The sequence below is a fragment of the Dipodomys merriami genome, unplaced genomic scaffold, assembly GCF_024711535.1.
Source record: "Dipodomys merriami isolate MVZ:Mamm:240054 unplaced genomic scaffold, mDipMer1.0.p SCAF_19, whole genome shotgun sequence".
Classification (NCBI taxonomy): Eukaryota; Metazoa; Chordata; class Mammalia; order Rodentia; family Heteromyidae; genus Dipodomys; species Dipodomys merriami.
In genome coordinates this window covers 21,027,040-21,042,303 of record NW_027203270.1, presented here as the reverse complement: position 1 = coordinate 21,042,303, position 15,264 = coordinate 21,027,040, and the positions used below count along the sequence as shown (strand labels likewise).

General features: G+C 52.9%; 1 protein-coding gene across 1 annotated transcript in view; it reads right to left on the bottom strand.

Moving 5' to 3' along the window:
• The window catches only part of Crhr1 (corticotropin releasing hormone receptor 1), a 42,260-nt gene extending 27,480 nt beyond the window's left edge, over positions 1–14,780 (bottom strand). The window contains exon 1 of the mRNA XM_070026788.1: positions 14,714–14,780. Coding sequence (XP_069882889.1) covers positions 14,714–14,743 — 30 coding nt within the window. The 5' untranslated portion in view covers positions 14,744–14,780. The remainder of the gene's footprint in view (positions 1–14,713) is intronic.
• Between the last annotated feature and the right edge of the window lie 484 nt (positions 14,781–15,264).

Below are 15,264 nucleotides of genomic sequence, written 5' to 3'. Positions count from 1 at the left end.
CCTCCAAGGCAGTTTAGTTAGGTCAGGGATGGAGCTGGGTCTGGGAGAGCCAGAGAACCTTGATTCTGAGTCCAGAGAGGCCCCAGACTCCCCAGTGTGGTCAGGATCTTGCTTCCCCCACCACATAACCCCACCCCATACCAATGACCCTCAGAGGCTGGGCTCCCAGCCCACACTGCCATCTGCTGGTGAAGGCCCTGGGCGCCTCGGACCACTGTGGCTGCTTTGCACAGTGCCTGTCTTGAGCAAAGACAAGAGGAGCAATCTAGTTGTGTGTGTGTGTGTGTGTGTGTGTGTGTGTGTGTGTGTGTGTGTGTGTGTGTGAGAGAGAGAGAGAGAGAGAGAGAGAGAGAGTAGGGGAGGGGCTCATAAATCACAATTCCTTTATAAAATTGGCTCCCGGTTGCATTTTAAACCAGGATGTGCTTTGCAGAAATCAAATAGTGCATTCAACTCTTCAAAACCTGCCTGTGCTGCTGGGGGTGGGGGTGGGGGGTGGGCAGTGTGCATCCATCATGAGCTGCCTGAATGTGGGGGGGAAGGACTCACAGGCAATGCCCCCCCAAACTCCGCAAGACACGTACATGCCCAGGGGATGGCTCAGTGGGGGAAGGAGATTGCAAGCCATGTACAGTAAAGCTGAGACCCTCAGAAAGTGATTTTTTTCCACAGAGGGTAGCAATGTGTCCTTTCTTAGCCATTCTGACTGAGATTTATTACCTCCCCACCAAAAGCAGCTCCTTTTCCCTAGCCAGCCTCAGTCCAGGACCTCCTTCCTACATCCTGTTTCTGTGACAGCCACAAGCTGTCAAAGGCAACCCAAGGCCAAGAGCTGGTGTTTCCTCTACAAGTGGGTGAGCAGGGAAAGATGATTCCAGGCAGGGGAGAAATAATTTATTGTTAAATTTAATTAACTTAAATTGCTATTGTACAAAGAAGTAAAAACTAGAAGGGAAAATCTGCCTACGTCGAGGGAGAGAGTTTGTCTGGGTGTCTCTGCTTCTTGGCCTTCTCCCTGGGGCTCTGGGTTCCGAGGTGCCCTAACCCCACCCTCACCCCGTGCTCCTGCACTCTTCTGTCCCCCTAACCTTATGGCAGGGCTGGCCTGTGGGCCACCTGCTTTACTCATCCAGGAGGGTAGTGACAAAGAAATCACTCTGGATGTCCCAGGTGGCCCTGGAGGTCCCAGGGGGATGCCTGTGTGGGTTATAAGCAGAGCTGGATCTGTTTGGCTATTTTGTGAGTGTAAGCCCTAACACATGCTGATGTATGAAGAAATGAATGTCCGACTCAGTGAATGAATGAACAGACTGGTTTCACTTCTGCCTCCAGACCTTGGGCTCTGGGATGATCCCACTACGAGGACTCTATTGTTGGAGACAGGGTCTCACTATGTGGCCTATGAAATTCCATCCTCCTGCCTCTGTTTCTCAAGTGCTAGGCTCCTGGTGTGACATGCCAGCTCCCTCAGGACTTTTCCAGCTCACTTCCTTTTTTCCACTTCCCTCGTCTATCCATCAAGAGCACCCTCTTCCTTTTTCTTCCTGCATGCTCCCCACCACCTTGGACTCCAGCTTTGGGTAGTGAAGGCAGGACTGAGAGGCTGCTATGAGTGACAAACGTGCTCTGGGATAGGAACTGAGTCACTATCTGTCCCCTCCAGTGTGCAATGAGGAAGGCTGTGTACCCACTGGGGTGGCTTTCCAGATCTGAACAGACCCTGGCTCTGGGGCATATCCTCTCCCAGGAAAGCAGAAGCTCAGGCCAAGAGACCCTGTGGACTCTCTTATCTGCCCCTGCCTACCTGTGAGACTTTGGGCAAACTCCTTACCTTTACCTAACCTCAGTTTCCACATCTGGAAATGGGGCTATTTGGGATGAAATGGTGACACTCCAAAACTCTCATCAGTGTATGGTATATATGGTAGAGCAAGGGGCCGGAGGCATGGAGGGCACAAAAGGCACAGATAGATAGCAGCCCTGTCTCTTCACTGGGCAAGGTGCTTCCTTCCACTGAGGTGCTCCCTGATCGGGCCCCTCCCATCAGGAGCACATCACCTTCCCTCACCAGCCTGTCCCCCATATGCATCACTCTGGAGGATGCGTAAGGTGCTGGGCCTGGGAGGGATCCCTACCTACCCATCTCCTCTTGCCTCTCACACACTTACCTCCCCCTGTGACTCAGACTGGCTCATGGATGTGTTTTAGTGTGCATCTTCACTGTACCCTGTGCTCCCTACCTGCCTCCCCTCTCCTGGGCTTAACCTCCATTATCTTCTCAGCCTTCCCTTGTTTTAGGCTTCCTTTCTTCCTTCCTTCCTTCCTTCCTTCCTTCCTTCCTTCCTTCCTTCCTTCCTTCCTTCCTTCCTCCCTCCCTCCCTCCTTCCCTCCCTTCCTCCCTTCCTTCTGCTTTTACTGAAAGCTTGCTCAGTAACCAAAGGCTTTCTCTGAATTTTCTCATTAATCTTCTCATTCCCCAAAAGTTGGAGCCTTTGCCACCTTGCACCGCACAGATGACGAAGTGGCACATATGGCCACGGGGACTCGGCCTGGGCTGGACACAGGTGGGAGCGGGTCCTCAGCTCCTGCTGCCCTGCTGGCCTGCCCTTCTTCCTCTTCCCGAGCCTGCTGCCTGCCTGTCATGTGGCATGGGTTTCCTCTCACTCCCTGAAAGCTTGCCAACATCCTAGGACCCTGTTAGTGGGAAGACTTGAGGAGGATTGAGTTTGATTCTTATTTGAGGAGGGGCTTCTGGCCTAGGCTCTGCTCCTGGGAACTGGGCTGCTTTGCTCTGTGAGTGGTTGACACTGGGAAATCTCCCTGGCGATGGGGTGGGAGACAGAGCCGAGGTGTGGGGACAGCTGTGGAGACACCAGCCAGGGAGGTGTCACCAGCAGTTGGGCTCTTGGACAGGTATAGTGTGTGTGTGTGTGTGTGTGTGTGTGTGTGTGTGTGTGTGTGTGTGTGTGTGTGTGTGTGTGTGTGTGTGTGTGTGTGTGTGTGTGTGTGTGTGTGTGTGTGTGTGTGTGTGTGTGTGTGTGTGTGTGTGTAGTGGGGTGGGTCTCAGCATTGCAGAGGAAGTCATCCAATTTCCAAAGTGATTCACAGCCAGGAAAGGAAGAGGGAGATTGGCAGCGGGGAGCAGATGGGAGCAGACTCAGTAGACTGGAGCAGCTGAGGGGTTTGTAGCTAGACTTCCTGGATGAATGGTGGCCTTCCGAAACCATAGTGGGGGCGGTCTAAGTCAAAACCCACCAAACAGACATTTCAGGCCAAAGTTAGGCACAAGCATGATATAGGCAACTGGCTGTCCTCTGTGTCTCTGCCTCTAAATATGAGTTAGACAAACCCAGAAGTTTCCAGACCTGCTTGGCATATAGAATTTAACTTTTCAGGCACAGATAGGAGTCTGTAGTTCTGTAGGAAGGTCAAAGCCTATCTGTCTGTCTATCTATCTATCTATCTATCTATCTATCTATCTATCTATCTATCTATCTATCTATCTATATCTTATTCATACCAGTACTGGGGCTTGAACTCAGGGACTTGCACTCATGCCTGGCCTCTTTTTTTTTGGGGGGGGGTCCTGTCGTGGGGCCTGAACTCTGGGCCTGGGCGCTGTCCCTCAGCTCTTCAGCTCAAGGCTAGCGCTCTACCACTTGAGCCACAGCGCCACTTTCGGCTTTTTTCAGTTTGCTTATGTGGTGCTGAGGAATCCAATCCAGGGCCTCAGGCATGCAAGACAAGCACTCTACCACTGAGCCACCTTCCCAGCCCAGCCTGGCCTCTTTTCTCAAGGCTGGTACTCTACCATTTGAGCCATGGCTCTACTTCTGGCCTTTTTGACAGTTTACTGGAAATAAGAGTTTCCCAGACTTTTTTTTCCCCAGGCTGGCTTCAAAGTGCAATTCTCAGATCTCAACCTCCTGAGCCACTAGGATTACAGGTGTAAGCCTCTGGCACCCAGTTGTGAAGCCTTTCCATTTTGCAGTGCTGTCCAGGTGATTCTGAAACATCACTAGAAATGAAATAACTAGACTAGGTGGTCCTGTACCAGTGGCATTTTGCCCCCTGACCCTGAGGGAACACTGGGCATGGATGGTGGGGTCCCTTCTTGGTAGCCCAGTGGCCAGGATGCTGCTAGCACACCCAGCAATCCTGAACTGAATGATCTCCACACTGAAGGCCTCACCTGCCCACCCATCTTGGGGTAGAAGAAGACACTGGGAACTGATCCTGGTCCTGCTCTGTCAGATGCTACCCATTGAGTTCCTCCATCACATTCTAGAACTGGAAAACAAAAACAAAAACAATCTCTTGTCCCTTACCTCTACCTTCTACCTCTTCACGCTATTCTCCTTTCTACCCTACCAGCTTCATCCAGAATATTCCTTGTGTCTCCTGCCTTTAACCATACTGTCACTCCTGCTGGGGTTTATGCCCCGCCCCTACTCTCTGCTGGAGAGTCTTCGAAAATCACTCTGCTTCCTCCTCCAGCATGATTTCCCATCTCTCCCTTGTGGTGCCTTTAATTTCTTCTCATTCTCTCTGTCTCTCACTACTGTGAGTTCATGGGGGATCCAGGACTCTTCAACCACATGAGACCTTCCAGTTCCTCAGTTTCCCCCTCCCCAAGGGGCTGAAAACACTTACTAACCAGACTCTCTACAGAGCTCTGGTCACCTGCATAGAACCTGAGCCCTCGTTCTCATCATCATGGCTTCTGAGTTCTGCCTGATTCAGAAGGATTCCTTTAAAAATGTAAAGCCAAAATGGTTTGAAAAATCAGCCTCACAGGGTTGGAGGCGTGGCTCAGTTGGTAGGGCACCAGCCAATGAGCAAAGTGTCAGGTACTGAGTTGGAGTCCAGCTCTGGCAAAAAAAAAAAAAAAAAAGGAAGGGAGGAAGGGAGGAAGGAAGGAAGGGAGAAAGGGAGGAAGGGAAGGAGGGAGGGAGGGAAAGGAAAAGTCATCCTCAGAGAATTAATGTCCTCCTGATAAATAAATAAATTAAAAATAAAAATTAAAAAACCAACACACGGGCTGGGAAGGTAGAGCGCTTGCCTTGCATGCATGAGGCCCTGGGTTCAATTCCTCAGCACCATATAGCAAAAAGAAAAAAGCCGGAAGTGGCACTGTGGCTCAAGTGGTAGAGCGCTAGCCTTGAGCTGAAGAGCTGAGGGACAGTGCCCAGGCCCAGAGTTCAGGCCCCACGACCAGACCCAAACAAACAAACAAACAACAACAACAAAAAACCAACAGACACTGCATGCTCAGCACCTGCCCTGGAGCTGTGCACACAGCTGTAAGGGAGGCCAACCCCTGCTGAACGTCTGTGGCACGCACAAGGTTCTGTGGGACAGGTGGCGCTGAGTGGCCAGCGCGGGCCAGGGCCCTCTCCCTGGCACATGAGTCTCGGACCCAGTGGCTTATGGAGTCTAGTGCTGACAGCACAGTTTAGACACGCTCAGGTTCCAGCCTTGCCCCGTGCCATGGCTCTGGGTAAAGGTGCACATGCGTGCAAGGACAGCACTCTGCTCCAGTAAGGGACTCTGGGGAGAGATGAGGACCCATCTCCAGGAAGGTTTAGGAGCCGGGCTGAGGAGGCAAGGCCTCAGGAAACCTGTCAGAAGCTGGGGTCATTGGAGAGCAGGTGAGATTTTAGACTTTGGGGAGGCTTTTGTAGCATCCTGTGGCTTCCTCCTGGCCGATACTCTGCCAGTGGCCAGGCAGGGTAGAGGTAGTCCAGAGTCTCCACACTTGTCCCCTGCATGGGGTCCTGTCCCTTGATGCCTACCACAGCCCTCCACTTCCCTAGGGGTGGCAATGTGGCAACCTTTGAGGTCCTTTCTCTGAAAATGGCTGGGCCCTGTGGCCTGAGGTAAGAAACACCTGCCAGGAGTGGCAGGGTCATGTGCAGGTCTGAGGGAAGAGCATTGTCTCTTGCTAACTTTGAGGCAGAAGGCCTGGGTTGGAGCCGGCTCTGCCTTATGAGTTACAATAACCCTCTCTCTGGGTTTCGGTGTCCTCACTACTGAACCATGATGGGGAATAAAGGAGGAAATGGCCTGCCCACCTCCATCCCCAGCTCAAAGAGGGATACCATTGCTATACTGAGCCTCCTCCTCCAGGAAGCCTTCCCAGATTCAAGGTACTCCTCCAGCTCACATGTGGGAAGGAGCTTGGGAAATTTCCAGTCTGTAGCAGACTGGCAGGTGGTTCTGCTTGCTGCATGATTCACCTCAAGAGTCTGATGACATCTGACTTGGTCTAGACCCTGCTCTAGGAGACCAGTCTATTGACAACTTGCTTGGATGTCACAGCAAGGACGAATGCACATCTGAGTTTCCAAATGCTTGCTTACCTGTGTGTGTGTGTGTGTGTGTGTGTGTGTGTGTGTGTGTGTGTTTAGCACACTAGACCAATAGCAAGCCATTTGCAATTGGCAAATGCAACCTTGCCAGCCAGGTAGGTTCTGATCACCTTTTTGAAGTGGTGTTGCCCTTGGCCTGGAGTCCCTGGGTTCACTCCATGGGAGTCTGCCATGCCCTTTATTGTGTGCATCTGGGTGTGTGTACCTGGGTGGCTTGGAGGAAATGGGCAGGAGGAGGAAGAGAAGGGGTAAAGCAAGCTCAGTGTACAGAGACCAGCCTCCCTCCAACACAGCCTCCCTCTTCTCTCCAAGGACCGGCTTTGTCCAGCCTTGTCTTTGAAAATAAAGCAATGTCAACACCTCTAAGTCTTCCAGCCAGAAAAAAGTAGTCAGGGCAGGCCATGGGGCCATCCAACCTGCCATTCACTCCAGCTTCTGACGCATGACTGCTGGGTGTGTGTCTAACTGTCCCTCTGTCAGGTGCCTACACATGCCTCTTGGGAGAGGAGAGGTAGGTGCTAAACACATAGCCATCTCTGTGGGGTGGCAGGCAGGGGACACCTGACTCCCCAGGTGCACACACACTTGAGAGAAGAGGGGTACAGACAGAAGACACCCAGTAGGGAGCAGTCAGGACCACAAAGGCGATAGACTCCGTTCGTCTTTGGGCAGCTGGAGTGGAGGCCTGCCCTGGGGCAGTAGGCTAGGGTGGGGCAGGAGAACCTCCTTCCTCCACCATCCATCAGTGGCCTGGGCCCCAGAGCATCTCTGTGCTCCTTGGAACTCTCCTGTCAGCTGAGGAAAGCTCAGGCAGGATTCCAGAATGGGGGTGCTTGTAAGAGAAGGGTTTCCAGACAATGCCATTTCTGGTCTCGGAACCAGGGGTTCAAGATCTCTTAGGTGCTGACGGATTGAAGAAAAATAAAGGAAGACTAAGACAGATGTGCAGGCCTTCCTTCTTTCTTCCTTTCTTCCCTTCCTTCTTCTCTCCTCTCTCCCTCCCTCCCTTCCCTTCCCTCCTTCCTTCCTTCCTTCCTTTCTTCCTTCCTTCCATTACTCCTTCCTCCCTCCCTTCCTTCCCTCCTTCCTTCCTTCCCTCCTTCCTTCCTCCTGCCTTCCCTCCTGCCTTTCTGCTTGCTTTCCTTCTCTCCTTCCCTCCCTTCCTCCCTTCCTTCCTTCCTTCCATTACTCCTTCCTCCCTCCCTTCCTTCCATCCCTCCTTCCTTCCTTCCTGCTTGCCTGCCTGCCTGCCTTCTCACCCCTCAATCACTCCATATTTGTTTGGATATTCATATTCACATTTTTGTCTCTCCCCTTCCCTCTCTCTGCCCCCACCTCTGCTTCCTTAAGGCTTTCTCTCATACCAACTTTAACCAAGGGTTTCCAGCTCCTCCTCATCCGTACTCTCTCACTGTCAGTCTGTCTGAAGGCCTATGTTATAATAAAGCTGTCCTCCCTGAACAAGCTGTGGGTACCCAGCAGGCTTGCCCCTGACCTGTCTCCTCACCCTTCCCCAAAAAGCCAAGCAAGCCCAGCCCCACATGGGCAGTCCCATCCCTCTCCTGTCCAGAGGCCACCCACCCAGCTCTGTCCCTACAGAGGGAAGAGCTACCATGGAAGGGGCTGGCACCTCTGGGCCTTTGATGGAGCCCTTCGTATGCCCTGTACAGACACTAGGAAAATAAGGAAAGAGAAAGACCTGTCCACCCCCAAACATCCCCCCCCAAGATGGCACTGTCAGCTCTATCTCCCCTGGTAGCCCTTCTCAGGCCAGGCTTTCATTCTCTGTTCTATGAACCTGCCAGGGACACTGACCAATAAGCTGTCCCAATTCACCTTGCAGTGCCTGAAAGTTCAGCCAAGTGCCTCATGACAACCCCTGTACCTCTGGACCCTGGCAGGCTCCAAACTATAGTCTGGCAGCCCAGGAAGCCCCCTCCCCCCCACTCCCTTTCTACAGCCACTGAAGCTGCTGGACCAGTCTGTCCAGTTTCTCTTCTGGGCTCTGACCTAGGAGCCCTGACTCCTGACCAGTGTGGCTAGAGGCTTGAGCCTGGTAGCAGGTAAGGGCCAGGGTACACTATACCAGCTCACATCTCAGCACCTCCGGGGCTGTTTTCTGGCCCCCACAGGGCCAGGAGAGGGACAGTAAATCTGCCTATATTTATGGAACCCAATGTCTTATTAGAAATAGTTTTCTAGCTGCTGAGTAGACAGCTGCTGAAGGACACATGTGGCTAAAACCATGTGTCTGCATGGTTCTGTGTGCGGGAGCCTGTCTCCCATTTCAGAAGTCCCACAAAAGGAAGCCCAAAGTCTGACTTCAGAGCCTCGATTTTACTGAAGCAGCCACTTACTCTGAGGCGAGTGGCAAATCCTCCCTTGCCTAATAGACCTCAGCAGTTGTTTTTAAAGTAACTGTTTGTCTCAGTGAGTTAATCACCTTGTATCATCTTCCCTCCAGGCCTCTACTTTTACTGACAAATGTTTCAGAGTTATGCAGCCTCCCACCCCAAAGTGGGCACCTGTCTTAGGACCTCAGCTCAGCTGCCAGCAGGGGGCCCATCCCTTTCCCCAGAAACTGAAAAGCATCCTTCCTCCCGCCCATCCCCTCACCTCTCCTTTGCTGCTTTTTCTTAGACTGAGAACTCCAGTGATGTTTATGAAGTGATAACTAGGGCACTTAAACAATGTGCCAGACACACACTGTGACTTGGGGGTCATTTAGCAATTCATTCAACAAGTCAGATTCATGCTTAGGCCATAAAGAAGGTATCCCTTTTACCAATGAAGAAATTAAGGTTCAAACTGACAACTTGATATAGCCAGAACTTCACAGCAGAGTCGGGGTTCACATCTGCTTCGTCTGCTCTTCCCCACCTAGGACAATGAGAAGCTGGCAAGATGGTAGGGAGGATTGTAAGTTAAGAGCCAGCCCAGGCTAAACAGCCAGCTCCCGCCTCTAGAACAAAACAAAATGAAAACAAAATGCTGACCGTACTGACTGCCACACTGGGTGTGTGAGGGTGACTAGCCAGGCACATTTTAAAAGAATTCAATGATGGCCGGGCACCGGTGGTGGCTCCCGCCTGTAATCCTAGCTACTCAGGAAGCTGAGATCTGAGGATCGTGGTTCAAAGCCAGCCCAGGCAGGAAAAGGCCGGGAGACTCTTTTTTTTTGGGAGGGGGGGGTCTGGTCGTGGGGCCTGAACTCTGGGCCTGGGCGCTGTCCCTCAGCTCTTCAGCTCAAGGCTAGCGCTCTACCACTTGAGCCACAGCGCCACTTCCGGCTTTTTTCTTTTTGCTTATGTGGTGCTGAGGAATTGAACCCAGGGCCTCATGCATGCAAGGCAAGCGCTCTACCACTGAGCCACCTTCCCAGTCCACCAGGAGACTCTTATCTCCAATAAACCACTCAGAAAACTGGAAGTGGCGCTGTGGCTTGTAGAGCGCTAGCCTTGAGCTGAAGAGCTGAGGAGCAGTGCCCAGGCCCAGAGTTCAAGCCCCATAACTGACAAAAGAAAAAGAAAATCAATGATGTAGGTTTTTTGTTTTTTTCTTCCTCCCTGCATTGAGGTTTGAACTCAGGGTCTTCCATTCGCAAGCAGGTACGCGATGTTACTTGTCCCTTTTTGCCTTGGTTATTTTTAAGGTAGGGTCTTGATGTATGCCTGGGTTTTGTTCTTTCTCCTTGTCCTTTTCTGTGTCACTGGGGATAACAAGCATATAGCTCTACACTGAGCCATTGGTTAAAACAGGGTCTTGTAAACTTTTAATACCTGAGCTGGCCTCAAGAGGGGATCCCTGCCTCCCAAATAGCTAGGATTGCAGGCTTGAGCCACTGTGCCCAGTTTGACACTATATCTTTCAGCATATATTTGCTGGCAGGGGCCTCCAAGAATAAGGCAGGAATCATTTATAACTAGTAAGTTCTTTCTTTGACTAGAAAAACGGTAGCTAAAAATCTCTAGCTGCTTTCCTCCCCCAAGGGGCTTGCCCTTCTTTCTGCTGAGACTGAATGGTGGGGGCGGAGTCTGAGCTGGGAGGCCCCAGCCCTCTCTGAAGAGGCCATTTATTCCCAACTTACCCTTCCCCAGACAGAGGCCGCAAGGGGCTGAGGCTCCACCCCCCACGGTCTCCAAATCACTGTATATGGGTTGGCCATTTGCTGTTTTCTTTGTCTTCCTTAATAACTGCAGCGGGCTGAAGGAGGAATTTATCTAGTCTTTTCCACATCGAGATGGTTTTTCTGCCATGGTGGTTTAGGCAAGAGCCCCCACCTAGATGTAAATAGCATCAATAAAACCCTCCAGCAGGCCCACACTCATCTTTTACACACCTACTGTGTGGGGGACAAACCTGGAGTGACACCTATTGTTTGATTGTTCCTGCACTTCTTAAATCAGACCACACCCTGACAAATGTTTGGAATCACAGCCTCGTTACAGAGACCCAAAGGGTAAAATGGAGTCTAGTTCTGTACCCATTTACAGACAGAGAAATGGTGGCACAGAGAGGGCAACCTATCTGAAGCCACACAGCCAACCAGAGGCAGAGCTGGAACCAAAGTGAGATTAGCTGACTGCCTGGCTAATGTTCTTCCCCACTTGTTCAGTGGCTTTATGACTGCACCTGAGGCGCCTTGTGTGAAGGAGAATGACACCACCCTGTCACTCTGCCTTCTTGTGGCTCCGGAGGTCAGGGCCCCTGGGCTTGGCACAAATCCTGGCTGTTGGGGTGAAGCCAGAGGGCATCTCTGACCCTTTCAACTCCTTCTATGTGGCTGAACTCAGCTGGCGGTGGCAGTCTCTGAGGAGCTGCTTGTTAGCAAGGGGTGCAAAATGAATTTTCTACTTGCGCTCATGCTCATGGACCCTGGTGAGTCTTGCTTTTCCATGCTCCTTGAGAACAGGCTGACCTGGTGAGGGCCCAGGGCTGCTCTATCGGGTTCAAGTAGCTGGGCCTTGGCCTTGACCCCTTTTCTACTGTACTCCTGCTCTGTACCCCATAGCAGACATGGCCACTTCTGGCTCATACTTTTGCCCTCCCCTTCCTCCCGCTCTCCTTCAAAACCCAGCTCTGCATTTCTTTTCTCTTTTTTCACCACCTTCCTTCCTTCTTTCTTTCCTGTTTGAGGCAGTGTCATCTTGCTAACCCAGCTTGGCCTTGAATTCAAACTTCTCCTGCCTCAGCCTGCAGAGTTCAGGGATTATAGATGTGCACACCATACCTGGCTCTGGCTATGTATTTCTTCAGCAAAGAAACAATTTGGAAATGACCAGCATGTACATCCACATAGAGGTGGCAGACTACATCAATTTATGGAGGACAGGGCTTGGTGGCACAGTCTGTAATCACAGCTATTGGGAGGCTGAGGTAGGACTAAGGTTAGCCCCAGGAAAAAGGTTGAGACTACTTGAAAAAATTATTAAAGCAAGAAGGGCAAGAGATATAGCTCAGCAATAGAGAACCTGCCTAGTGAGCACAAATCCCTGAGTTCAAAGCCTAGTACAGCCTGCCTTCTAAAAAAAAAAAAAAATGTATCTAGCCAGGTGCTGGTGGTTCACGCCTATAATTCTAGCTGCTCAGGAGGCTGAGATCTGAGGATCGAAGTTCAAAGCCAGTTCCAACAGGAAAGTTTGTGAGACCCTTATCTCTGATTAATGACCAAAAAGTCAATGTAGAGTTTTGGCTCAAGTTGGAAGAGCACTAGCCTTAAGCCAAAAAGTTCAGGGACAGCCCTAGGCCCTGAGGTCAAATCCCACGACAGGTACCTCCCCCCTCCAAAAAAAAAAAAAAAAGTAGATCCACTTTTGGGCAATAGACAGAGATAAGATGTATCTTATCTGAAGACTTGGGAATGTCTTGAAACAGACTGGGGGTGTGACAGCAGCAGAAGAGTCCTACCTGAAGGATACCGGGCCACCCAGACCTGCGCTGACTGACTGAGAACACAACCTGCAGGGATTATTTCTAAAATGGTAACAGCAGCTGTATTAGGAGAGTGAGGTCACAATAATTCCCACTCCCTGCCCCGTTGCCCAAATTTTGCCTAATGCTGCTCAATTGCTTTCATAATAATGACAGCATTAAAACCAGCTCTCCACTCAGCACTTACTGCCCTTTAAGAACCCAGCCAGGCCAGGCCTTTTCTATCCATCAAGGTTACCTGTCGCCAGAACACAGATCTCTCCCAGGAGAGTGGCAGCTAGCAGTGGGTCGTGGTGGCAGGCACTCTATCCCCTGCCCAACCCCCAGGGTTTCCTTTCACCCCCAAATATATAACATATCCCCTCTCCTTCAATCACACACTCTCACACACTATGTCTCTCACACTCCTCAATGCTGTGGGAATCAGTACAACCCAAAGCCCACACCACAGGCCCCAGAATGACCTCTTCCCAACAATGGCTGACAGATTGGGGACAGAACTGGATTTTGAGTGAACCCTACATTCTCTGGATTCTTACTTTCAAACTAATCAAACTCATCTGGCAGAGGTTCAAGGTGAGATTTAAGTGGCTCAGAATATTGACAAGTAAAAACCAAAGTCTTAGACCACAAAGCTGGGTTTTGAATTCTGACTCCACCACTCCCTGGGCTGTATGGCTTTGACTATGTGACTTAGCCTTACCCTCTCTATACTGCAGGAATTATCTGTATTTCCTAGGACTATTACAATGACTTACTGATTGAACATACAAAGCAATTAGATCAATGCCCAGAAATTCATACATGCTATATAAATATATTCACTCACAGCGCCTGGCTCATTCCACATTTACTAGGTACCCACTGGGTTTATTAGGTGGTATAAAGCTTCCCACTCCCACAATCTATTAGAAATAAGAGCAACAGGGGGGGCAAAAGGACATTTTGTTCCTTTAGGAAAACATGATTATTCTAAACAGAGAACCGCACACAATTCTAAGAAAGCCCCGAGAAAGAACATTATTTCCATGAAAACTTGAAAAAAACTTTTTAAAAAAATGCCCAAAGTTCAATCCTTTGAATCTACTGAATTCTAACTGGTTTGTGAATTCAGATCAAGGTTGGGAAACACACGATGCTTTTGGAAAATATTACCACTGCCTGCCTTTCAGGCAACCTCTAGATGTTTTTCTCCTACTTGCTTTTGCAGGTAGCGCTGATCACCTAGAAAACAATCTCGGGGTTCAGTCCTTATTGGGTGGGAGAAGAAAGGTGGGTTCACTGAGACACACCTTTCTTCATTTTCAAAGACAACTATGGCTATTTGGAGAGGATCGAGAGCCAGGATGGGGAAGACTTGGCGACTGGGAATCTCATCTGACGATCAGTTGCGCTTTAAAATCCGGGTGGTTTAATAAATCACTTTGCCAGCGGGTAAAAATAAATAAAGTAAGTGGGTTTAATAACTGATGAAAAATTAAATTCAGTCAACTCGTACCCCCAAATCCATTCAATTAAATGCAGTAGCTTTGGGATGCACTCAACTCGGTCAAAGCGTGGGGTGTCCGGGTGTGCAGCCCACGACCCACTGGGCCCCCTGCGTAGTCCCCGGCCTGAACACGGGGCACTCGCCTCCGGGGGCCCGCGGCTGGGCACCCCGCAAGCCCAGGCGCCCCGGGTCGCGCTCGGGGGAACGGCTGTCACTAGCGGCTGCCCGGCTGCCGGAGCCCCTCGCCCATCCCGGGCTCCTGCCGCCCGCGCCGCCCGCGAACTCCACCCCGCACACGCTGTTAACGCCGCCTGGCGACTTTCCTAAACTCGGGGCGTTGGAACGGCGTCGCCAGCCCCGCTGGCCGGAGAGCGCGCAGCGGAGGGCCGGGGAGCGAGCGCCGCGCTCCGAGCTGCAGTGCCGAGCCTCCGGCGGAGCCCGGGCCCGGGCCGCTGCCCCAGACTGTGGTGCGGGTCCGGGGCCCGGGGCAGCGGGCGCCGCGCAGCTTCAGGACTTGGGGCGGAGGGGAAGGGAGCGGAAAGGACGCCCAGGACCGTGCAGCCAAAGGGGGCTGGGGCCTCCTGTCCCCAGGCAGGGGGTCCGCAGAGAAGAGCGGGAGGTGGGATTGAGCCTCAGCCGCCAAGCCGGCAGCGACCCTCGGCTCAGAGCCGGTTCGGGGGTGGGGGGACCCCTCCTCCGCCACCGTCCCGGCAGCCCCTCCGCGATCATTTCTTTTTGCACCCCAGTTCTACCTAGACCCACCCAATCCTGACTCCCAAGGTCCGAGACCAGGGGATCGGGCTGCCCCCGAGCCCCGATCTCCTCCCGGCCGGTGCCCGGCGGGGCCTGGCGCTCCTCACCTCGCGCCCCCCGCATCCCCTGCGCGCCCCGCGCCGGCCGCGGCCGATCCCTGGGCTCTTACCTCGACCAGCGGAAGCTGACGCCGTCCCATCCTCGGGCTCGCTCCGTCACCGTCCCGGACGCCTGGGTCCCTCGGACATTCCAAAGGGGCCGGCGGTGGCGGCGGAGTCCGGCGGTGCGGGGTGAGCGCCGAGGCGCCCGGCTTTGCACTCTAGCCCCGGCGCGCCGGTCGCTCGCTTTTCCCGGGCAAGCCCGGCTGCCGAGTCCCGCGGCCGCCGGAGCCCGCGTCGCCCCGCGCCGCCCCGCCGCCTCCTCCCCCGCCCGCCCCGGCTCCCCGCCCCCTCGCCGTCCCCTCCTCTTTCTTCCGCCCGGCGCCTTCGGCCCCTCCTCCGCGCCGCGCCCCCTCGGGTCCCGGCGCCCTCGCCCCGCGCCCGGGTTTGCGGCAGTCCGCGGGGCGCGCTGGCAGCGGCGGCCGCCGCCCGGGGACAAGCCGGAGGGGCGGAGAGGCGGCGGGGGAGGAGGCGGCCTCCCGCCGCTCGGGGGTCGCGGCCAGGCGTCCCGGGGGCCGCAGGGGGATTGGCGGGCGCAGGCGGGCTTGAGAGCCAAAGACTG